The sequence below is a fragment of the Piliocolobus tephrosceles genome, chromosome 17 (assembly GCF_002776525.5).
Source record: "Piliocolobus tephrosceles isolate RC106 chromosome 17, ASM277652v3, whole genome shotgun sequence".
Lineage (NCBI taxonomy): Eukaryota > Metazoa > Chordata > Mammalia > Primates > Cercopithecidae > Piliocolobus > Piliocolobus tephrosceles.
In genome coordinates this window covers 4,957,261-4,981,890 of record NC_045450.1, presented here as the reverse complement: position 1 = coordinate 4,981,890, position 24,630 = coordinate 4,957,261, and the positions used below count along the sequence as shown (strand labels likewise).

At 53.3% G+C, this 24,630-nt stretch overlaps 1 protein-coding gene across 1 annotated transcript in view; it reads left to right on the top strand.

The window, feature by feature from the left end:
- The first annotated feature begins 1,661 nt into the window (after positions 1–1,661).
- The window catches only part of PPL (periplakin), a 65,088-nt gene continuing 42,119 nt past the window's right edge, over positions 1,662–24,630 (top strand). The window contains exon 1 of the mRNA XM_023225822.3: positions 1,662–1,813. Within this exon, the coding sequence (XP_023081590.2) occupies positions 1,752–1,813 (62 nt within the window). The 5' untranslated portion in view covers positions 1,662–1,751. The remainder of the gene's footprint in view (positions 1,814–24,630) is intronic.

Below are 24,630 nucleotides of genomic sequence, written 5' to 3'. Positions count from 1 at the left end.
ATAATAATAATAATAATAATAATAATAATAATAATAATAATAATAATGTTTTCCTAGTTTCCTGTAATATTTGGAAACCACAGTCCTTCCGTGGCAGGAACAGAGATAGCCTGGAAGACACTGGATGTCCTTAGACACTCTGGGCTGTGGGCAGGGAAAGCCCTTGGAAATGAATTCCCCATCAGCCTCCTACTTTTTATTTTGTTTTGTTTTATTTTATTTACTTTGAGACAGGGTCTTACTCTGTTGCCCAGGCCAGAGTGCAGTAGCATGATCTCGGCTCACTGCAACTTTCACCTCCCAGGTTCAAGTGATTCTCTTGCCTCAGCCTCCCAAGCAGCTGGGATTACAGTACCATGCGCTTGTAATTTTTGTATTTTTAGTAGAGACGGGGTTTCACTATGTTGACCAGGCTGGTTTCGAACTCCTGACCTCAAATGATCCGCCCACTTCGGCCTCCCAAAGTGCTGGGATTATAGCTGTGAGCCACTGTGCCTGGCCCATTCTCCTTGTTTTTAAATACAAAACAATTGGGGAAGAGACTGGTCTGAAGACTCAGACAGCTGAATTTGAACCCAGGACTCCAGACCCCCGGTTGGAGGCCCCTCCCCGCAGATCTGAACACTCCCCACCTGAGCTCTAATAGCCTTTTGGCCATAACATAGTATCTTGATCGCTGCCTTCTGGGGTCTCCCCTGGGCTCCTCCTTCCCAGCTGGGCTCAGACCCTCACCACCCTCCTCAGCGGCGCTGAACCCTCCCTGCTTGTGAGGCCCTATCCGGGCTTCAGGTCAGATTGGGTTTCTGTCTAAGAGCAGCCTTCTCCAGTGGCACACAGTCTGAGCCAGGACATGCTGACAGAATTGTGCAACGTCGTTGTTCTGAGCCGGAATCGAGCAGCTTTTATGACCAGTTATGAAGCACTCTTCTCGTGTCAGGGCCTGGAGTTATTGAGGTTTCAAAGTACTTTTTGTTCACCGGAGATGGCAGGCAGAGAGCAGATTCGGGCCAGGGCACTGCGCTCAGCGCCTGCGTGCATTACCTGCAGGGACATCCCCACAGGTCTTTCGGATGGGGTGGTGGTTATCACCGTTTGACAAAGAAGTTAACCGTGGCTGGGAGCAGTAAAACGCCTTGCCCAGGAGTATCAGCCGACCTGGGGGTGGCAGGGTTTGAACTCAGGCCGGCGCCCTCCGCAGTCCAGCCCCCTTCCCTCAATTGCCACCATCTGAGTGCAATTCGCTAGCTACTGGGGCACAGGAACCCGTGCGGGTCTCTGCCGCACCTGTCTTGCGGGGCCCAGCTGGGTGTCCGCCAAAGCACCAGGAGCGCCGAGTTCCGCGGCAGCGCAGAACCAGGTGAAGGCCTCCGCCAGAGGCGCGCCGGGCCCGGGCAGGGTGGGGCTGCGAGCGCTCGCCCCGGCGGCCTTTGCGCCCCAGCGCCTGCCTGGCCTCCGGAGTCCCCCGGCTGAGGGTGGGCGGTGTCCGGCCAAGACCCGGTGTCCCCACCCCCGCGCCCCAGCCCCGCCCGCGCGGTGGCCCCTCCTCGGGAAGGTAAGCACCACCTTCTCGGGGAGCGGCCCGCAGAGCCAGTGGCCGTCGGGCGCCCCGCCCCCCGCGAGTAGGGACCCGGCGCCGCTGCCGCGCAGCACTAGTAGCTGCCCGCGCCGCCGCTCGCTCACCTGCGCTCCCTCCCGCCTCTCGGTGCGCGCCCGGCCCGCCAGCCGCCACCGCCCGCACCCCGAGCGCCACCATGAACTCGCTCTTCAGGAAGAGAAACAAAGGCAAATACAGCCCCACTGTGCAGACCCGGAGGTGAGGAGGCGCCCGCAGCTCCGTTCCGGGACGCTCTTGCGCCTGTGGGCGCACAGGACCGGGAAGACCGCCCGGGCAGTGTAGGAATGGGGGACACGGGGGCCCAGGAACAGGGAACTGAACCCGGAGTGCGGGACTCGCGGGAACGTGGGCCCGAGGCCACCCTGAAGCTGGGAAGCACCGTCGGGTGGGAGGGGACTGGCTGAGGCCCCCGAGGGGAAGCATAATTGCGGACTTCGGGGTCTCCGGGAGCCCAGGGAGCATTGCTTTGAGGGCCTAGGGCATGGGCAGCTGAGCTGGGGGTACAGGGCACCCCCGTGTCCCAGGGTCGCTCTTGAGCAGGGGGTCGCCCACGACCGGGAATAGCCACCTGGATGCGGGGGCGGAGTTTTTGGAGGACCGGGCACTCAAGGCGGGGTCGCCGTGGGAGACCCCGGAAGCTCCGTGCAGGGGGCGCCCTGAGGCAGGGAAATTGAGCTGGCGTCGGAGGGGTGCTCTCCAGTGCCTCTGAGACCGCGCAAGTGTTGCTGGCGTCGGAGAGGCGAGGGGGTGGGCCACCCTCCGCTGCACTTCCCGGCACCTGCCACCCTGCGCTCCAGAGCCGCGCTCAGAGGCCCTGGGGGGTGCGGGGTCGGGTCGAGGGGCACAGGGTCAGGCACCCCCCTTACCTCCCCACTCTCTGGGTTCTGAGCGGAGGTTGGATGGCGTCGCGGCCTCCTCTTCGAAGCTCGGTTTCTCAGGGGTGTGGCTCCCTGCCCCCACCCCAGCCCCAAACTTGGCGGTGTCTCCGAGCCGCGGGTTCCCAGGGCGGCCTGGGAGGGGAATGGCATGTCTTGATGTGTTTGCAGTGAGAAGCAGCCCACGTCCGTTTTGATAAGCCTAATGTGTTCACTTAATAACCTGTTTGGGGGAGCCTGGTGGAGATGCTGAGATTGATGGAGGCTGTGGGAATCCAGCCCCTGCCTTATCCCCCCGCTTCTGAAAATAGAATGGGGGCTTTGGGTTAGCAAGGACCGTTTTGCCAGCTTTTTGGACAAGAGGCTTCAGACAGGTGAGGGGCCTGCAAATTGCATGGCTCTCCTGGCTGGGAGTTCTGCCCCCAAGCTGTTCTCACTGGGAGTCCGCAGTGTGCCCTCCAGCAGCTCCTCACACCCTCCTTAGGCCCCAGAGGAAGGCAAGGAGAGGCTTCTGGGCCCAGGGCTCCCACCCAACCCCTGCAGTCCGGCCTAGGCCGACCAGTCCGACAGGTGCAGGCGGTGGGGCCCTGGCATGCTGGAGTGCAACACTGCATTCCCTGGCCTTCCAGCCCTTTCAGAAACCCCCCTGCCCTGTGATCCCACCCACCCATATCTCCATTTGGGCCCTTTCAAGCTCAGAGGCATTTCCCCCCTTCGGAGATTTCCCCACCCCTCCCCTATCTTTCACAACCCCAGAGACTGGGCAGGGCCTGCATGCTGCTCCTCCGTGGCTGCGTCCAGCTGGCACTCGGACCCAGCCGGCGGCCCGTCCAGTCCCTGCACTGTTCCCTGGGGCATTGCACAATTGGATGCTCTGTGCCAGCCGTGGTGAACCGTTCTGTCCTCTCCACCCCAGAGACTAGGCCCATCCAGTCCTTCACACATGCAGACACCCACATACCAGGAGTGGGGCCAGGCCTCGCCCCGCCCTCTGCCTCCCCCCAGCCTCCCTCTTTCCTGCAGCTTTCCATCCCTGAAGGCCCCAGCTTGGACCTAACAAAAGGTTGTAATGAACCCAGACAAGCTGGGAGGGGTGCGGGCTTTCCTGGAAGTGTGAGGATGAAAGGCATCCCATCCTTTATAGCTGCAGGGACGCAGAGGGTCTGGGGTGGCAAAGATTTGGGGTCCCGTCACTCTCTGTATCCCTGGCCCAAAGCAGCCACCGTCTGTCCTAGACTGACAGCCATTGGTCCCAGGTCTCCATTTAGATGTCTCTTTCTCCAGGAAGCCCTCCTGATTCTGTCCCTCAGCATGGGGTGAAAGACCATTCCTTTGAGCCTTGCCACCCCAGCACAGAATGAGCACAGCCACAGCTCTGAGCAGGTGTCAGATGCCTCCCAGGGTGGTCTCCAAGCCCAGTGTATCCCTCTGCCCCCTCCCCTTAGTGGGGACTAGTTCTTAGACTAGATTGTGGGGTGGGGGTAGTCCTGTACCCAGTTCTCTCAAATGCATCTCTCGAGCATTGCCTGATGCCCAGCTAACCCCATAGCACGTGTCTTGGTTGGGGGTGGAAGGGACAGACTTGTGGCTCTAGGCTGTGGTCGCTGGTCACAGGAAGTGGATCTCCAAGTTATTCCTTCACCCCAAGTTTTCCAGGGGCCTGCTCCATTGTTTGGGGGAGGACAAGGTTGCTGGTGAGATTCGGCATGGTGGGGCAGGTAGGAGCTCCAGCACTGCGAGCAGAACGTCTCACTGTTGATCCTGGCATCTCCACCCTGGAGCCTGTGGAAGCCTTGTTTTACCTTTCTGCACAGCACAGGTGGTGATACTGAGTGTCTCATGCACAGGGCTGCTGGGAGGAGCAGGGCTGTAGCACACGGGAGGTGCCCGGATGAGGGTTAGCACCGCTTTCCGGGCCTAGGGGACCCAGGAGCCCCAAGTTGTGACTTTCACACCCAAGGTAGTCAGGCCTTTGGACTACAAAGTGTGGATGAGTGAATGAAACACCCCACCGAGAAAGCCACCTCTTCCAGTTTGTCCACCTTTTAGCAGCTGAAGCTGAGGAGGGCCGGGACAGGGTGTGAACCCCGTTGCTCCCGTTGCCCGGGTTCCTAATGACAGGTGTGAGAGCTGATCTTCACACCTGAGCTAATGACAGAGTCAGGCTGGATGGTGCAGGTCACCGAGGAAAGCATCCAGCCTCGCAGAGAGGCCCTGGAGGAGACCCGCTCCCACCCCCCTGGCTGTGCAACCTCAGAGGAGCTGCTTGGCTTCTCTGAGCCTGTTTTCTCACCTGTGGGATGAGAATAAGCACAGTGCCTGCTTGGAGATGTTGGCTGAGGATTAAATGAAATAATGCAGGGGAAAGGTTGAGAATGATAAGAGGCCTCAGGTAAATGGCAGCTATGAAGATTACAGTTATTAAGCAAATGCGGGCAAGGTGGCTGTGGTATACCCAGGGTTAAACTTGATATCATGGTGGACAGGCTATGTACCGCACCATTCCATAGGCACTGTTGCTGGGGGTTAGCAGGTGGGCGTGGAGGAGACGGTAACAACCTCCCTGCACTTGAGTCGCTGGCAGTCACATCAGAGAGGAAGATGGAGTCAAGGTTCAGTACATGTATGGTTATGTGAGCATCGGGCTGATGGGGCCAGGCAGGAGCAATGGAGCGTAGAGCTGGATAGATGAGGTCTCCAGCCTGGCCACTCGCATGCTTTGTGACTGGCCTGAAGTGAGAGCTGTTACAGTCAGAGCACAGATGCTGGGAGGTGAGGGAGGACATCCCAGAGGAGGCATCTGACCTGTCACGGGTTGGGATGGAGTGGCCAAGACCCAGCTCTGCAGTCAGGCTGAACTCTGTGCTTGTGAATCTGTTGAATGGGATTAATCTTGCTCCTCCACCCTGACCTGGGTCCCGGTAAACACCCAGCAGCCTGGCCTCACCTACACAGGTCTTGCAACACTGGCCCAGCCCTGATGGAGTGCTCCTGCATGGGAGGCAGGACCCCAGGCTTTGAGGGGACAGCTGGCAAAAGGGAAGCATGCTCTACTGGGAGGCACCGGGGGTACCCTGAGCCTCTTGGTGGTTAAGCACATAGTGTTTTATTAGCTGGGCATGGTGGTGAGTGCCTGTAATCCCAGCTACTCAGGAGGCTGAAGCAGGAGAATCACTTGAACCTGGGAGGCAGAGGTTGCAGTGAGCCGAGATTGTGCCACTGCACTCCAGCCTGGGCAAAAGAGCGAGACTCTGTCTCAAAAAAAAAAAAAAAAAAGAAAAAAAACAAAAGCAAGAACACAGCGTTTGATGCTAGCTGGGCATGAGTTCAGACCCCAACTCTGTGTCTCTTAAGCTGTTTGATCTTGGGCAAGTCACTTAATGTCTCCGAGCTTCAGTTTCTTCATCTGTGAGATGGAGAGAAGAGCAGCCCCCAGTTGGTGGGGCTGCTGGGTTAATCAAATGAGAGGCTGCGCATGATGGGTCTAGCCCATGACCTGGTTCAGAGCAAGTGCCTGGCAAATCATAGCAGCCAATACTTGGAAGCGCACACTGCTATTAAGAGTCACAACGGGCCGGGCGCGGTGGCTCACGCCTGTAATCCCAGCACTTTGGGAGGCTGAGGCGGGTGGATCACGAGGTCAGGAGATCAAGAACATCCTGGCTAACACGGTGAAACCCCGTCTCTACTAAAAATACAAAAAATGAGCCAGGCGTGGTGGCGGGCGCCTGTACTCCCAGCTACTTGGGAGGCTGAGGCAGGAGAATGGCATGAACCCAGGAGGTGGAGCTTGCAGTGAGCTGAAAGCATGCCACTGCACTCCAGCCTGGGTGACAGAGCGAGACTCCGTCTCAAAAAAAAAGTCACAACGAGCCAGGCACGGTAGCTCACGCCTGTAATTCCAGCTCTCTGAGAGGCTAAGGTGGACAGATCACTTGAGGACAGGAGTTTAGGACCAGCCTGGCCAACATGGTAAAACCCCATCTCTACAAAAATAAATATTAAAAATTAGTTGGGTGTGATGGCGGGCACCTGTAATCCCAGCTACTGGGGAGGCTAGGCAGGAGAATCACTTGAACCTGGGAGGCAGAGATTGCAGTGAGTCACACCACTGTACTCCAGCCTGGGAGACAGAGCAAGACTCCATCTGAAAAAAGAAAAAGAAAGAAAAAAGATTCATGACTGAGCCAAGCCCAGAGCTGACCAGGGAGCTGACTCAAGCATGCACCCATTGGTCAGTGACGGTAGGAATGCCTCATCGATTTGGGAGAGGGCCCATGTGGGTGACGGCTTAGAGAGAGCCGCCCCGCCGTTTCCCAGGCACATACTGTGAGCCCAGCAAGGCCATGGATGTTACATGGGCAGGTGGGGGGCGGGAAGCAAATGAGGCCTCCCCACCCGTACCTGGAACTGGCAGCACCTGTGCCTGGGGACTGCTCCAGGCTACACGGTAGTGTCATTGGTGTTTGTGCTCACTGCCTCCACCCCCAGCAACCCACTCTACCTCTTTTCCTTCTGGCTTTGCCCCCTCATCCCTTGCCCAGTTCTCTTGGAAGAAGGAATGAGACTGGATAAATTCGATTCAGGACAGCGCTGAGCTTACCTGGAGGAACAGCTGCTAATGGTAGCATTTCAGGCATTGTCGGGGGGGATCATTTGGGGAAAGGGTATTTGGGGGGAGAGACACAGCTCCCTCCACACCCTTTAAGCAACACCCTAAGGGTGTGGTGGGGGGAGGCCCTGGGAGTGGAGGACCTAGGGGAGAAGCTGCTTTAGAGAGCTTCCAAGGCTTCTCGTCCAGGGAAGAGAACCCCGGCTTCGCAGCGTGCAGCTGTTCTCTGCTCCTGGCAGGGCTGTGCCAGTGTTGCTGGCACCACCTTCCACCCTCCTGGCCTACCTGCCCCGGCCTGTCTTAGGAGCAAATGGGGAAATGGCCTCTGGTGTTTGCTTCCCCGGCTTCTGACGGGTTGCCGTGCTACAGCCTCTGGAACCCGGGAGGCCATCGGGTACCCCTTTCCGCCCTCGGGTGGGACAGAGCTCTCTTAAGGTCCCAGTGCTGCCCTTCCCTACCACAACCTCCTTTTTTTTTTTTTTTTTTTTTTAGTGTTCTTTCGTTATTCTTTAGAGATAGGCTGTCACTGTATCACCCAGATTGGAGTGCAGTGGTGCGATCATAGCTCACTGTAGCCTCGAACTACTGGGCTCAAGCAATCCTCGTGCCTCAGCCTCCCAGGTAGTTGGGACTGCACATGTGCACACCACCATGCCCTGCTAATTTAATTTTTTGTAGAGATGGGGTCTCTCTATACTGCCCACTCTGGTCCTGAACTCCTGGGCTCAAGCGAGCCTCTTGACTTAGCCTCCCAAGACACTGGGATTACAGCCATGAGCCACTGCACCCGGGCCTTTTCCCTTTAAATGGATCCCCACTTCTCCCTGCCTGCAGAGCCAGCAGCCCAGCAGGCCTCTAGCCCCTCTTCACTATTCCTTCTTCCACTCAAGTGCTCTAGTCCCTTCTCCCCATGGCAGCCAGGGAGCTCCTTACAACATGTAAATCTGACCATACCTCCAGCTGCTTAACCTCTGCCCTAGAACTCCCTTTGCTCTTAGGCCCTGGAAGCTGGCGCCCTGCACAACATCAACATATGCCCGTCATCGTCTTGTTTCCACACTGTGCCAGGCTGCACGGCCTTTCCCTGTGCCATTCCTCTTGCCCAGAATGCCCCTCCCACCCCTTTTCACTGCTTCTCTTCTGCTTCCAGGTTTATCTCCTGTTCCGCAGGGAAGCCCTCCCCAACCTCTCTGCTGGGGCAGATCCACCTATTCTATGGACTCCCCTACTCCCTGGTAGCTCTTATCTCGGCAGCTACGTGACTCTGGGGTAGCCAGATGTGGCTGCATGGCTGCGTTCCCCCAGAGACATGTGCTGAATGAATGAATGAGTGAATGAGGGTAAGCCACAGGGGACTGCTAAGATTCTTCCCTTCCCTCAACATCTCAAGAGAGCATACACTGCCCTGTGCTTCACACCCCAGGACCAGCAGAGCCCAGAGGTGGGGATGGATGAGGCAGGGGTTCCAGCTAGTGGAAAGGAATGAGAGGCCTGAGCAGGCTGCCCCCTGCCCTGTCCCCATCCAGTCACCTCCTGCATGCAGGACGGTGAGCAGAGAGTTGGCTGAGTCTGCAGCTGGCAGCAATACGGAGTGATAATGAGATAAACCAGGGCCCTGACCCAGCCACACGGGCTTCTGCAGGAGGGGTCCTCTAAACCTGCAGGAGGGTTCAGTTGGAGAAGAGAGGATAAAGAGAGTGCAGCTGACAGAGAGAGGGATGTGTGTATCCACGACCTGAAAAGGCATGACGGTGAGCAAGCAAAGCAAGTTGATGAACAATGCAAAGACAATACTTATATATATACATTTTTAGAAGCATACACAGAGCAATTCCATATACTTTTCGTGAATGCAGATGTGTCTGTGTATTAGAAGGCTTAGGGGACCAGGTGCAGTGGCTCACACTTGTCCCAGAGTTTTGGGAGGCCAAGGCAGGAGGATGGGTTGAGGCCAGGAGTTCAAGACCAGCCTGGGCAACATAGTGAGACCCTATTTCTAAAAAAAAAAAAAAAAAAAAAAATTAGCTGGGCATGGTAGAGCATGCCTCTAGTCTTAGCTGCTCAGGAGGCTGATGGGGGAGGCCCTGAGTCCAGGGATTCAAGGCTGCAGTGAGCTGTGATTGTGCCACTGTACTCCAGCCTGGGCAACAGAGCAAGACCCTGTCTCTAAATAAATTAATAAAATAAAACAGACTTAGGAAGAATTGGTAAATCTAAAATTCTGCTACTCCTAAGGAGGGGGCTGAAAGGATAATGAATAATAACATTTTACTTCCTTTTTTTTTTTTTTTTTTTTTTTTTGAGACGGAGTCTTGCTCTGTCGCCCAGGCTGGAGTGCAGTGGCCGGATCTCAGCTCACTGCAAGCTCCGCCTCCCGGGTTTACGCCATTCTCCTGCCTCAGCCTCCCGAGTAGCTGGGACTACAGGCGCCCGCCACCTCGCCCGGCTAGTTTTTTGTATTGTTTTAGTAGAGACGGGGTTTCACCGTGTTAGCCAGGATGGTCTCGATCTCCTGACCTCGTGATCCGCCCGTCTCGGCCTCCCAAAGTGCTGGGATTACAGGCTTGAGCCACCGCGCCCGGCGCATTTTACTTCCTTTTTAGAAAAATCTACAGCAAAGATGGTACTGTGACAACATCAAACTGTGGCGGTGGGGACATGCACGGCTGACTCTTCTCAGTGCTTTTCTGCATATCTGAGTAGACCGTGAGTCTTTCAGTTTAGGTGAGGGGTGGAGCAGAGAATGCAAGCTGGCGTGGGGCACAGCTGGCAGGGGGCACAGCTGGCAGCGGGCACAGCATAGGAAAAGCCTGCAGGCAAGCCCTGAATCCTGGGTCTCAGAGTCCAGACCATAGCAAAAGAAAGGGTCTGAGAGAGGAAGGAGAGGGGCCTCAGGAAGCAAAGGGGGCCCAGTCCTGGAAGGGAAGCAGGCAGGTTCTGGATGGGGAGACAAAAATGGAGAGTCTCTATGAGGAAGTGGGAGGGGAGGGGGCCAAAACTGGGAAAGGTATGAACACAGAAAGGCCTTGAGGTTGGGGCCTAGCTTAAAACGATCACCCTAAATTATGATTATTACATTGTCTGAGATAAATTGTACCCTCAGCTCTCTTTCCAAGCGAGGCTCAGAGAATTTGAGTGGCTTGCACCGGGACTCTCAGTCATTCTTTTTTTTTTTGTAGATAGAGTTTCACTTTTGTTGCCCAGGCTGGAGTGAAGTGACGCAATCTCAGCTCACTGCAACCTCTGCCTCCCGGGTTCCAGCGATTCTCTTGCCTCAGCCTCCCAAGTAGCTGGGATTACACACGCCCACCACCACGCCCAGCTATATTTTGTATTTTTAGTAGAGATGGGGTTTCACCATGTTGGCCAGGATGGTCTCAAACACCTGACCTCAGGTGATCCACCTGCCTCAGCCTCCCAGAGTGCTGGGATTACAGGCGTGGGCCACTGTGCCCAGCCATCTCAGCAGTTCTTACCCAGACACTTTGAGAGGGCTGGCAGGGTGTCCTGGCCGCCCTGCCCATCCTTTCCTAGGCAGAGGATTTTTGTCACATCTTAGAAGATAAAAGACACCGGGGCTGCTGGCTCAGCTTGCAAGGCCGCAGGGCTGTAGGAGAAATAGAACTTGCAGAATTTGTTGCTGCCCCCACTGCCTGGGCTAGGATTTCAGGCTGATACCTTTTAGGGCTTCAACTTCTCTGTGGCCATGGGGACAGTTTGTTTCCCATTGAAGGCTGAGAAAGGATTCTGAGTTTGTACCACAAAAAGAGACAGGGCTTCAACCCTGCTTCAACCCCAGATAAGAAGCTCGATTCGGCTGGGCTCAGTGGCTCACGCCTGTAATCCCAGCACTTTGGGAGGCAGGTGGATCACCTGAGGTCAGGAGTTTGAGGCCAGCCTGGCCAACATGGTGAAACCCCATCTCTACTAAAAATACCAAATATATTTTGTGTTTGAGCCCAAGAGTTGAAGGCTGCAGTGAGCTATGATTGTACCAATGCCCTTCAGCCTGAATAACAGAGCAAGACTCTGTCTCAAAAAATAAAAAAGGATGTTGGTGCTCTTTGTCCAGTGGTCCTGAACCCAGAGTGACATCCTAATTCCTCAAGGCTCCAAAGTTGGCTGGAGCCCTATTTATCCCCTGAGTTCAGGAATTCAAAGCTGTAGTGAGCTATGAATCCTCCCACCTTAGCCTCCTGAGCAGCTAGGACTAGAGGCATGCACCACCATGCCCAGCTAATTTTATTTATTTATTTATTTTTGGTAGAAATAGGATCTCGCTATGTTGCCCTGTCTTCAAGACCTGCGTTGGTGTTACCTGAAGCAGCTTGAACTTCTGTATGTTTGTAACAGGAGCCCAAAAGCACTCACCTGACACAGAACCCTAGGTCCCAACAGAGGCCTGGAGGCAAGGCGGCCTTCCCTGGGCAGAAACAGATTAAGCCTTAAAAACAGACCCAGAATTACTACACCAACAATCCTCTCATCTTAGTATATATTTCCCCAGGATTAATAGCTGGGTGTGAGGACATTTACTGTCTAATTAGCACAGGAGTTTCTAGTAGGGAGAGAATCAGTCAATTGACCATTCAATCTGGTATTTATTGGGCACCTCCTGTGTACTGCTTTCTCACAAGACCTCCTTCCTATAGAGATGTAGGATTCTTCCTCATCTTGCTTCTTTTTAACCTTGCTGTGGTTCAGTTCCTTGTTCTCAGACCTGGCTGCACATTAGAATTACATTAGGAGCTTTGAACAGGATGTCAGAGCCCTTTCTAAGACCAATTAAGTCAAAATCTCCATGGACATGGATCCAGACACCATTCTTTTGATGTGCAGGTGGTGGGAACCACATAGTTACATGGATTGTCTCACTCCCTCTTGTCTTTGAGGTATATGGACAGTGCTTTCTCTCATCAGTACCAATTGCCTGGTATGTCACTCTCCATTTCTTTATTCTCAACCTTCCTATATCATTTAGTTTCAAGTGTGTGTGTCTTATAAAATGGCACATAGCTTGGGGGTGGGGTATATTTTGTATTCTCACTTAAGAGTCTTTTATCTTTTAATAGGCAGAATTCATTCATTTACATTTATTGTAGTGACTAATGTGTTTGAACCTACTCCACTATGTTGCCCTATTTATCATACTTTCTCTTTGTTTCCATTTTGCTCTTTTCCTGGTTTTTATTGGATTGGGTATATTTTCATCATTAAAGTTAGATTATAAGGCGTAAATGGAACACAGTGGATGAAAATACCCTGATCTAAGTGATCTAAAATCTTTGTTTGTTTTTTGGGGGGATGGAGTCTCACTTTGTTGCCCAGGCTGGAATGCAGTGGCGCGATCTCAGCTCACTGCCAGCTCTGCCTCCCGGGTTCACGCCATTCTCCTGCCTCAACCTCCTGAGTAGCTGGGACTATAGGCGCCCGCCACCACGCCTGGCTAATTTTGTTTTTGTATTTTTCGTAGAGATGGGGTTTCATCATGTTAGCCAGGATGGTCTCTATCTCCTGACCTCATGATCCGCCTGCCTCGGCCTCCCAAAGTGCTGGGATTACAGGCATGAGCCACCGCACCCGGCCAAATTTTTGTAATTATACCGATTGGGGTGTTTGTCCTTAACCTACCTTCTGGCTTACAGACGTTTGAACAATTGGGATTTGCTCATCTTTTGGGAAAGGGCCTTCTGTTGTCCTTAATTCCAGGCCTTACATAAGCTTGGGGCTCCATGAATAGGTGTAAAATTGATCAGGTATTTTATAGCGTGTCAACAATTCATATCTCTGGGGGCTTGTTAATGGAGAAGGGCCTGTTGCCAGGGCCTGTAAGGGGCAGAAAGATGACAAGGAGTTGGTGGGGTGTGGTTGAAAATTTATTTGGCAATTACTGAATATCTAGAAAGTGCCCAGCTGTGGCTGCAGCAGTTACAAGCATAGACCTTTACTAACCTTTTGACCCTGAGCAAGTGGCCGCTCCTTCCTGAGGCTCAGTTTCCTCATCTGCAATGGAGCTATGATTGCACCTACCTCAACCAGTTGTTATAAGGATCAGAGATGAATCCTGCTTCCGGTTCTGGCGTAAGGTGTGCGCCAGGAAGGTGTTCACTGAGTGGTTCCGCCTGAAAGATCTGTTCAGAGGGACAGGCTGGGAGTCCCTTGTGGTGGCGTCTTAGGAGAATGACTCAGCCTCAGTTTACCATAACTAATCATTACTCAACCAACCACTGGGATTAATTGTACTGATGAAAATGACAACAAACTGTAAATCACTCTGCCTCCCCGGGGTGGCGAATGCCTGGCCCCATCATCCTGTCGCTCTGATGTCTCTTGTCCCTTTGTCTGTAAGGGGTGGGTGTGGATTGATATTGATGTCCCCTCTGTACTGAGAAGGTGGCTTTGAAGCCTGTCTTCATGGGCTCGAATCTTGGCACCACCACTTCCCAGCTGTGTAAACTTGGACCAGTTTCTTTTTTCTTTTTTTTTTTTTTTTAAGACGGAGTCTCGCTCTGCCGCCCAGGCTGGAGTGCAGTGGCCGGGTCTCAGCTCACTGCAAGCTCCGCCTCCTGAGTTTACGCCATTCTCCTGCCTCAGCCTCCCGAGTAGTTGGGACTACAGGCGCCCGCCACGTCGCCCGCCTAGTTTTTTGCATTTTTTAGTAGAGACGAGGTTTCACCGTGTTAGCCAGGATGGTCTCAATCTCATGACCTCGTGATCCGCCCGTCTCGGCCTCCCAAAGTGCTGGGATTACAGGCTTGAGCCACCGCGCCCGGCCTGGACCAGTTTCTTAACTTCTGTGAGCCTCAGTTATTATCTTCATCTGGAACACAGAGACATAGGAGTTACCGAATTGCATTAAAACATCTGCTCAATTCAACACCTATTTATTGAGCCCAAGCCTGCTCAAGGTGTGGAATTAAGGGTTAAAGAAGGGCCCACTAAAAAAATGAGTAAGTTCTTTTTGTCCAAAAGTTTAATAGCCTGACAGGTAGGATTAAGAGCCCCAGTAACACTAAGGGTGGCTACTTCCTAGGGCTATGAGATTTCAGTGGGTGATGCACAAAAGGACTGAGTGGTTGCTAGATACCCAATAGATACCCTCAATGTTGTTACTATTCATCAGTAATTTCCTGAGTGTCCACGGTGGGTGCCTTTGTGTCAGAGCCAGGACAGATGTTTCAGGAGTCAGGCAGTGTATAAAGAAGGTAGGGTCAAGCCGGGCGTGGTGGCTCAAGCCTGTAATCCCAGCACTTTGGGAGGCAGACACGGGCGGATCAGGAGGTCAGGAGATCGAGACCACGGTGAAACCCCGTCTCTACTAAAAATACAAAAAAATTAGCCGGGCGTGGTGGCGGGTGCCTGTAGTCCCAGCTACTCCGGAGGCTGAGGCAGGAGAATGGCGTGAACCCAGGAGGCGGAGCTTGCAGTGAGCCGAGATGGCGCCGCTGCACTCCAGCCTGGGAGACAGAGCAAGACTGCGTCTCAAAAAAAAAAAAAAAAAAAAGAAGGTAGGGGCAGAGGGCTACTGGGCACCGGAGGTGCACCTCCCCCCAGCTGGCCCCGCAGCCAGAAGAGGATGACCGTGGTGGCAGGAGGCCCAGCCCCTTCTCTGGACTCTGGGAGAGGTGAGGCTGGTTCCAGGGAGGGGTGTACACTGCTGTGCATTCCAGACATTCCAGCACCAATGCAACCCCCATACACACCCACTGAGACAGAATTAACCCCCAGAGGAAGGGACGGCAGATGTGATCAAAGGCCAGTGGCCCTGGCCAGGCAGGGAGTGCTGAGCCTGCAGGGACCTGTGTCCACAGATGGGAGGAGAGTGCAGGCTGGGCTGTGACCCAACAGGGGACACAGCAGTTCTGGGTGACAGGGACAGCTGGGGCTAAGGCGATGGCAGGAACATGGCCCCTCTGATGTTGCTAAAGTATGATCTGTTCCTGGGGTGGCTGCCGTCCCAGCCTGGAGAAGGGGACGGCTGTGAGCAGGCCAGGTGTCTCCAGCTCTGCCCCGTGGCCTGTGGACAGGGTTGCAGTGGCTCTGAGGACCTGGGGAAGGGTGTTGGGCTGCTGTCTTTGTGCCAGGGTTCTCCACACCCAGGCGCCAGGCTCCACTGGGCACAGTTGGGAGCCCTGGGTTGTTTTGGAGTTAGGCAGCCAGGGAAGGACCCTCAGAGGATACCCTGTCCTGGGGCAGACATCTAGCTAGTGAGTGTGGACAGGAGGTGGAGTCGCAAGGTTCAAAGAGAATAAGCATTTATTAGGTGTCCCTGGGTACCAGGCACCGAGTAAGACTGGAAGATGCTCTGAGCGCACATCAGCTTTCCTACAGCAGAACTGACAGGCTGTGGTCACTGCGGGCTTAGAGCAAAGCAGGTCCAGGTGCCCCAGAATCACCTAGAATCTTGCCGTCCTATTGAGTAATTACCAGCCCTGTGACATGGGCTGTGCAGGTATGTCTGTGTGCCAGGGTGTGAAGACTTAATATGAAAAAGAGAATGTAAAATATCCATTAATAATGGTCTGTTGGCCTCCTGTCAAATTGATCATATTTTGGATATATTAGGTTAAATAAAATAGAAAAAAAGTTCAGTCATTTCCTCTTACTCTTTTCATGCGGCTACTAGAAAAATGTAAGTTCTCTCTGTGGCTCAGGATCAGTTTCTGTTGAACAGTGCCTCCTGTGGGAGTGTTTTCCAGCTGTTGAGTGTCTTTCTGCTTGTTCCATGGCAAGCAGGCACGATAACCCCATTTATGTTCGAGGAACTTAAGGCTGACAGGTGGAGTACTACATGCTGTTATTCCAAGTAGCCAGCATAGTTCATTCAGTCTGATGGGCGCTGCGGACGTGGCAGTAAACAACAGACAAGGCGCCCTGCCATGGCAGGGCCGCCACGCTCCAGTGACAGGGAGGAAGAGGATGAAACCCAGTTATCCTGATCATGGTGTGGCCACACCCAAAGTGCTTTCATTTATAAGGATTATCTCCTTGAATTATCTCGACCCTCTGCAGTGGGATCAATTCCTATCCCTGTCTCAGAGACGAGGAAACTGAGGCACAGAGAGACTGAGAAACCTGCCCGAGCCCACACTTAGGTCACAGCAACAACACAGACTACGTTCCTTGCCTTGGCCAGGCTGCTGTCAGTTTCCTCTCCTGCAGGCCGGGTACAAAGAATGGGCCAGTTGGTGCCATATGACCTGAACAGGTACAGCTGAAGGCATCAAAGGTGGCTCTTGAAGCCACCCCACACAGGGAGCCCACTCCCAGGTCACTGACGGCTGGAAGGTTGGCCATTCATGGTGTTCTTGGAGGGTCCAGGTCTCTCCTGGGGGCAGGAGCCTGGGAAGCATATCTCCCCAATTCTTAGATCTACCTACGATGCAGCCAGATCATCCCATCATCCAAAACTTGTGCTCCCAAATGCTCTCAGAAAAGACAGTGGGTGGCTGTTGCATTGGGCCAGGTGAGAAGTGGTGACTTTGGCCAAGGCGGAGGCCAGAAGGGCAGATGGAGGAGGATGTGCAGGGGACATGTTCCCATGTAGAACCAGTGGAGGGAGAGGCAGGGACAGGACTCAGGGATCTGTTGGCATAACCGGGTAGACAGGTCCTCCCCACCCTCCCCTTCTGCGGTTTCCCTTATGCGGATGGAAGAGTGTTCTCAGAGCAGTGGGAACACCCTGTACCCTTCAAATCCCCAAAGCTACTGACTCAGATCCTTAGCCCAGACCTAAGACAGCTGAAGTGGGCTGTGCGTTTGTCCCCAGCCAGGCCTGGGGAGTGGGCATGTGGGACCCAGGATCTCCTGTCTTCCTGACACCTCATTACCCATATATGGGCACCAGCCTCTGCTCGCAGATGTTGGAGGAGATAGTTCCATATTCTGAGGTTACGTGCGAATTCCCCGTGCCCGGGCAAGGCGACATTCACAGGGCGGAAGCAGAGCACGTCTGGGCTTGCAGCAGGATCAGCTTGAACGTTGTGCATGGCCGGGGGCCTTCTTTCATCTCCCAGGTGCTGGAGGATTCTGACTTCAGGCCTTGGCTTCTGGCTTTTTTTTTTTTTTTTTTTTTTTGAGACAGAGTCTCCCTCTGTCACCCAGGCTGGAGTACAGTGGCACGATCTCGGCTCACTGCAAGCTCTGCCTCCCAGGTTCATGCCATTCTCCCGCCTCAGCCTCCCGAGTAGCTGGGACTATAGGCGCCCGCCACCACCCCCGGCTGATTTTTTGTATTTTTAGTAGAGACGGGGTTTCACCATGTTAGCCAGGATGGTCTCAATCTCCTGACCTCGTGATCCACCCGCCTCGGCCTCCCAAAGTGCTGGGATTACAGGCTTGAGCCACCGGGCCCGGCCGGCTTCTGGCTTTTTGTTTGTTTTTAGGGTTTTTTTGTTTTGTTTTGTTTTGAGATGGAGTCTCACTCCGTTGCCTAGGCTGGAGTGCAGTGGCACAATCTCGGCTCACTACAACCTCTGCCTCCCGGGTTCAAGCAATTCTCCTGTCTCAGTCTCTTGAGTAGCTAGGATTATAGGCGCCCACCACCATGCCCAACTAATTTTTGTATTTTTAGTAGAGACAAGGTTTCACTATGTTGGCCAGGCTGGTCTCGAACTCCTGACCTCAGGTGGTCTACCCACCTCAGCCTTCCAAAGTGCTGGGATTGCAGGCATGAACCACCGCGCCCAGTCAGCTTCTGGCTTTTATCAGCTCCTTAAAAGGAGCCTAAACCCCTGGATGGTGGATCCAGGTCAAGGCAGAGCTGAGCTCCTCAGAGGCAGTACCCCGTATCTGTTCTTTCAGTCACCCCCACCACAGCCCCGTGGCGTGCATACTGTGATGGCTCTCATTTTACAGCTGAGGAAACTGAGGGTCAGAGAGGCTAAGTAATTTACAGCTTACTAAGAGCAGAGGCAGGATTTGACCCCAGGCTGTCTGGCTTTGGTCTGGGTGCTTAACCACTGGGCCACACTGCCCTTCCAGCTGAAAGAAAGTGCCAGTGATAGCCGCATAAAATCAAAGCAGGAAGAGAGACCCACAAGGTGGAGAGCGAGGGTCCCCTGAGACACCTGTGTTCTGTTTCTGTGCCCACGTGGAGCGTCGGTAGTGTGTCAGGGCCAGAGTGCTACCTCTGTCCCAGCTCCTCTGGTGGGCATCCCGGCTGGCCCTCTGAGGACTAAGTGTTGTCCTAGCCATGCCACAGCAGCACACAGCCCTAAGTTTGAGTCCCAGCTCCCCACTGTGCAGCTGGGCTCACTGAGTCACTGGGTCCTCAGCCTCAAGTTGCCACCTCTAATGCAGGCCAGGGCCAGGCGCAGTGGCTCACACCTGTAATCCCAGCACTTTGGGAGACCGAGGCGGGCAGATCACTTGAGGCCAGGAGTTCGAGACCAGCCGGGCCAATGTAGCGAAACCCGGTCTCTATTAAAAGTACAAAAAGTAGCCTGGTGTGGTGGTGCATGTGTGTAATCCCCGCTGCTCGGGAGGCTGAGGCACGAGAATTGCTTGAACCCAGGAGGCAGAGGTTGCAGTGAGCCAAGATCATGCCACTGCATTCCAGTCTGGGTGACAGAGTAAGACTCAGTCTCAATCAATCAATAAAGCAGGTCAGGCTGTGTCTACTGAGGCTCTGACTCCTAGCGACAGAGCCGGGGAACCTGATGCCATTTTAGGCTCCCAAGCCCCCTCCCTAGGGGGAACCTGATGCCATTTGAGGCTCCCAAGCCCCCTCCCTAGTGGTTCCTCTGCTCTGAGTACATACTGGGACACAGAAAGACGGCTGTTCAGGCTCCAGCCTACGGGCTCAGACCCAGGAAACCGTTGTCTGGTCCCTGGTAGTGCCCTCAAACCCGGCCCTGGAGCTCCGAGGAGGAGCCAGGCAGCCTCCTGACCTGCTGGTTCCATTTTTCCTTGCTTGCATCAAGAGCCTCATATGCAGACCAGGCCAAGAAAATGGGGCTCCGTGAGACTGCTCAGGATTGTCCCAGACTCTGGCGTCCCCAGCCCAGAAGGAAAAAGCTGGGGAAAAACAGCCTAGGTCGACTCGAGGTAACTCCCAGTGGCTTGCGAAACCCACCCAGCCCCTGACCCGCAGCCTGGCCGAGGCTGAGGGGGCTGTTTCTGCTGCCAGCCGGGTCCTGGGTCCCCATTCAGGCCCACTGGTGAAACCGCCAGCAAGGCCTCAATTGTATCAACATGTAAATGAACCAGGCTCAGTGGCTCATGCCTGTGGTCCCTGTACTTTAGGAAGCCAAGGCAGGAGGATCCCTTGAGCTCAGGAGTTTAAGACCAGCCTGGGCAATAGAGGGAAACTCCATGTCTACAAAAAAATTTAAAAATTGGCCAGGGCTAGTATGGTGGCTGACACCTGTAATCCCAGCACTTTGGGAGGCTGAAGCAGGCAGATCACCTGATCAGGAGTTCAAGACCACCCTGGCCAACATGGCAAAACCTTGTCTTTACTAAAAATACAAAAATTAGCCAGGCATGGTAGCATGCGCCTGTAATCCCAGCTACTGGGGAGGCTGAGGCAGGAGAATTGCTTGAACCCAGAGATGGAGGTTGCAGTGAGCCAAGATTGTACCACTGCACTGTAGCATGGACAACGGAACAAGACTTTCAAAATTTTAAAAACAGTATAAATGATCTCGAGTCTGTTTCGGGGCCCTGGACACTGCTCTGAACCTCCAGTTCAGTCCTTGAACCACAAAGACGTCTTTGAAATTTGACTGAGGTGTTTCTTTCTTTCTTTTTTTTTTTTTTCTTTTTTTGAGACAGAGTCTTGTTCTGCTGCCAGGCTGGAGTGCAGTGATGCAATCTCAGCTCACTACAACCTCCGCCTCCCGGGTTCAAGCAGTTCCCCAGCCTCAGCCTCCCGAGTGGCTGGGATTACAGGTGTGTGCCACCATGCCCAGCTAATTTTTTTGTATTTTAGTAGAGGCGGGGTTTCACCAGTTTGGCCAGGATGGTCCCTATGTCCTGACCTCGTGAACCACTCACCGCGGCCTCCCAAAGTGCTAGGATTACAGGTGTGAGCCACCGTGCCCGGCCTCACTGAGGTGTTTCTAAAAGTGATCCTGATTCCCCCACCCCACACGTACCACACATATACTTTTGTTTCGTTTTAATTTGAGACAGGGTCTTTCTCTGTCTCCCAGGCTGAAATGCAGTGGTGTGATCTCAGCTCACTGCATCCTTGACCTCCTGGGCTCAAGCGATTCTCCCACCTAACCTTCTCAAGTAGCTGGGACTATAGGTGCACTCCACCACATCTGGCTAATTGTTGTATTTTTTGTAGAGACAAAGTGTTCCTATTTGCCTAAGTTGGTCTCGAACTCCTAGGCTCAAGAGATGCTCCTGCCTCGGCCTCCCAAAGTGCTGGGATTACAGGTGTGCACCCCTGTGCCTGGGCCCACACATAAACATAACTAGAGAGGATTTCTTGCTCACGTTCCACATGAGATGAACTGAGACTCAGATGATGTTCTGAGTTGATGATGATGATGAAACTGAGACTCAGAAATACAGAGTGGCTGACCAGGCATATTGTAGTCATACCTGTAATCCTAGCACTCTAGTAGGCCGAGATGGGAGGATCGCTTGAGGCCACGAGTTCAGGACCAGCCTGGTCAACATAGTGAGAAACCATCTCTATTTAAAAATTTGAGGCCGGGTGCGGTGGCTCAAGCCTGTAATCCCAGCACTTTGGGAGGCCGAGACGGGCGGATCACAAGGTCAGGAGATCGAGACCATCCTGGCTAACACGGTGAAACCCCGTCTCTACTAAAAAATACAAAAAACTAGCCGGGCGAGGTGGCGGGCGCCTGTAGTCCCAGCTACTCGGGAGGCTGAGGCAGGAGAATGGCGTGAACCTGGGAGGCGGAGCTTGCAGTGAGCTGAGATCCGGCCACTGCACTCCAGCCCGGGCCACAGAACAAGACTCCGTCTCAAAAAAAAAAAAAAAAAAAAAAAATTGAAGAAAATACAAAAAGATTAAAAAGGAAATACAGTGTAGCTCCTCTGTCACACTGTCACAGGTCACACTGCTGGTTGATGCAGTCAGGATCTGAACCCTGTCTGACTCCAGACCCAAAGTCTTTCTCTTACGTGGACTGCCCTCCCAAGTGACCCTGGGTAGTGACTTCACGTCCGGGACCTTGGCTTGCTCATGTGGATAATGAGCAGGTGGGGCCGGATGGCTTCTGAGGCCCCTTCGAGGGCCAGCGGCCCCTGCTCCCAGCACACGTGTCCGTGTTATCCTCTGAGTAAGAAAAGGGAGGGCTGGGCGTGTACTCTGGGCTGTCACTCAGGCCTCTTCCCTTTTCCGGTGTGTGTGTGTGGGGATGGGGGTGTCTTGGTCTTCCTGGCTCGGCCAGGTGGCTGCTGTCTGTGTCTTTGTGGGCGGGACAGGGCTGTGTCTCGGCCTCCATCAGTGGGGCTGGTGGCCCAGGGGTGCCACGTCTAGCTGCCCCAATGCGGCTCATTACCGAGATGAAAAGCTGGACCAGCCTAGCCGGTTTCCCAGCACTCCTGGGACCCATCCCCCTTCCTGCAGGTTCCTGCCCCACCCACATTCCTGCTGGCCTCCTAGCATGGGGCTCCATGGCTCTCCAAGGGACACACGGTTGATTCCTGAGGCCAGCTAGATGGTGGGGGGAACACAGGACCTTTTGGGGCCTCTCATTCGGGACCCCAAAGCTACAGGGCGAAAATGCTGAGACTGTGCCTCTGGAGGTCTGGATTGGAATCCCAGCTCTGCCTTGCTTGCTGGCAGTGGAACTGTGGCCAAATGATGGAATTTCTTTGTACCTCTGTTTCCCTATCTGTAACTGAGTAAATTGCATGGTATGTGAATTCCATGTACTTCACTCATTTAAAGTTGTAATCCCCCAACTTTTGAGAACAGTGCTACTTACTTCCAGGGTGGTAGGATTGATGAGCTAATATATATGTGACTTGCTTAGCACTGGGCAGGACAAATAGCCCTCTAGGAGTTAACCAGCCTCTTCCAGGCTGCTGGGGGGTTACCCGCAGCCGGCCAGCTTCCCTGGAGAATGAGATAAGAGGCAGGACCTGACTCGGGAGAGAAAAAACAAACCCCTATCATTTCTAAATGACACTTGTCATTTTTTTTTTTTTTTTGTTTTGAGACGGAGTCTTGCTTTGTCACCCAGACTGGAGTGTAGTGGTATAATCTTGGCTCCCTGCAACCTCCAGCTCCCGGGTTCAAGCAGTTCTTCTGCCTCGGCCTCCTGAGTAGCTGGGATTACAGGTTCCTGACACCATGTCCGGCTAATTTTTGTATTTTTAGTAGAGACGAGGTTTCACCATGTTGGCCAGGCTGGTCTTGAACTCCTGACCTCAGGTGACCTGCCCGACTCAGCCTCCCAAAGTGCTGGGATTACAGGCTTGAGCCACCGTGCCCAGCTGCCTTTTTTTTTTTTTTTTTTTTGTAGCAGTTGTACTGTGATATAATTCATATACCATGCAGTTCACTCATTTAAAGTGTTCAATTCACTGTTTTTGTTTTTTTTTTGAGACGGGGTCTCACTCTCATTGCCCAGGCTGGAGTGCAGTGGCAAAGTCTCGGCTCACTGCAGCCTCAACCTCCTGGACTCAAGCAATCCTCCCCCGTCAGCCTCCCGAGTATCTGGGACTACAGATGCGCATCACCATGCCCAGCTAATTTTTTGTATTTTCAGTAGATACGGGGTTTCACCATGTCGCCCAGGCTGCTATCAAACTCCTGGGCTCAAGTGATCTGCCCACCTCGGCCTCCCAAAGTGCTGGGATTATAGGTGCGAGCCACCGCGCCCAGCCCAGCGGTTATTGATACTGTCACAGAGTTGTACAGCCATCCCCATAGAACATTTTCATCACCCCAAAAGGAATCTCATACCCTTTAGGAATCACTCTCCATTTCACATCCTCCTGGGCCCTGGCAACCACTCACCCACCTTCCGTTCCTGTAGATTTCTCCATGCTGCACATTTCTTATCAATGGAATAATACGTGAGCTTTTGTGTCTAGCTTCTCTCACTGAGCATAACATTCTCGAGGTTCATGAGGCCGTAGCAGTTGTCAGTTCTGCCTTCATTCTTTGGCCAAATAATACAGATAGACCACATTTTGTTTATATTTTCATCAGTTGATGAATATTTGAGTTGTTTCCACTAAAAAATGGAAGCCAAAAGGCTACTATGAATCATGCTGCTGTGACTCATCTATGTACAAATTTCTGTGCAGGCATAGGTTGTTTGTGTTTTTTGGTTCTTGGTTTTTATTTTCTGAGACAGTCTTGCTGTGGCTGGAGTGTAGTGGCCCGACCTCGGCTCATTGCAACCTCCACCTCAGTTCAAGCAATTCTCCTGCCTCAGCTTCCCAAGTAGATGGGATTATAGGCACATACCACCATGTCCAGCTAATTTTTTTGTACTTTTCGTAGAGGTGGGGTTTCACCATGTTGGCCAGGCTGGTCTCGAACTCCTGACCTCAGGTGATCCACCTGCCTCGGCGTCCCAGAGTGCTGGGATTACAGGCATGAGTCACTGCGCCCGGCCGAGACATAGGTTTTCATTTCTCTTAGATACATAGGGGTAGGCTGGGCGCAGTGGCTCACGCCTGTAATCCTAATATTTTGGGAGGCCAAGGCAGATGGATTGCTTGAGCCCAGGGGTTCGACACCAGCTGGGGCAACATGGCAAAACCTCCCTCTCTAAAAAAAAAATACAAAAATTAGCTGGGCACGGTGCCAGGTGCCTATAGTCACAGTTAGTCAGAGGCTGAGGTGCAAAGATTGCTTGAGACTGGGAGGTCAACGCTGCAGTGAGCTGAGATTGCGCCACTGCACTGCAGCCTGGGCAACAGAGTGAGACCCTGTCTCAAAAAATAAAAATAAGGCTGGGCACAATGGCTCATGCCTATAATCCCAGCACTTTGGGAGGCTGAGGCAAGTGGATCACCTGAGGTCAGGAGTTCGAGACCAGCGTGGCCAACATGGCGAAACCCCGTCTATACTAAAAGTACAAAAGTTAGCCGGGTGTGGTGGTGGGCACCTGTAATACCAGCTACTTAGGAGGCTGAGGTAGGAGAATCATTTGAGTCTGGGAAGCAGAGGCTGCAGTGAGTCGAGATCATGCCACTGTACTCCAGCCTGAGCAACAGGGTGAGACCCTGTCTCAAAAAAATAAATAAGTAAATAAATAAGTAATAAAAATAAAAACACATAGGGGTGGACTTGCTGGGTCTTACGGTGACTGTTTAACTTTTTGCGGAATTTCTTGACTGTTTTCCATAACTGTGCACCATTTTGCATCCCCACCAGCAAGGCACGAGGGTTCCGATTTCTCCACATCTTTGTCGACACTTGTTACTGTCTGTCTTTTTTATTTATTTATTTATTTTTTTACCCATCAATTCATCATTTATATCAGGTATAACTCCCCAATGCAATCCCTCCCCCCTCCCCATGATAGGCCCCAGTGTGTGATGTTGCCCTTCCCGAGTCCAAGTGAGCTCATTGTTCAGTT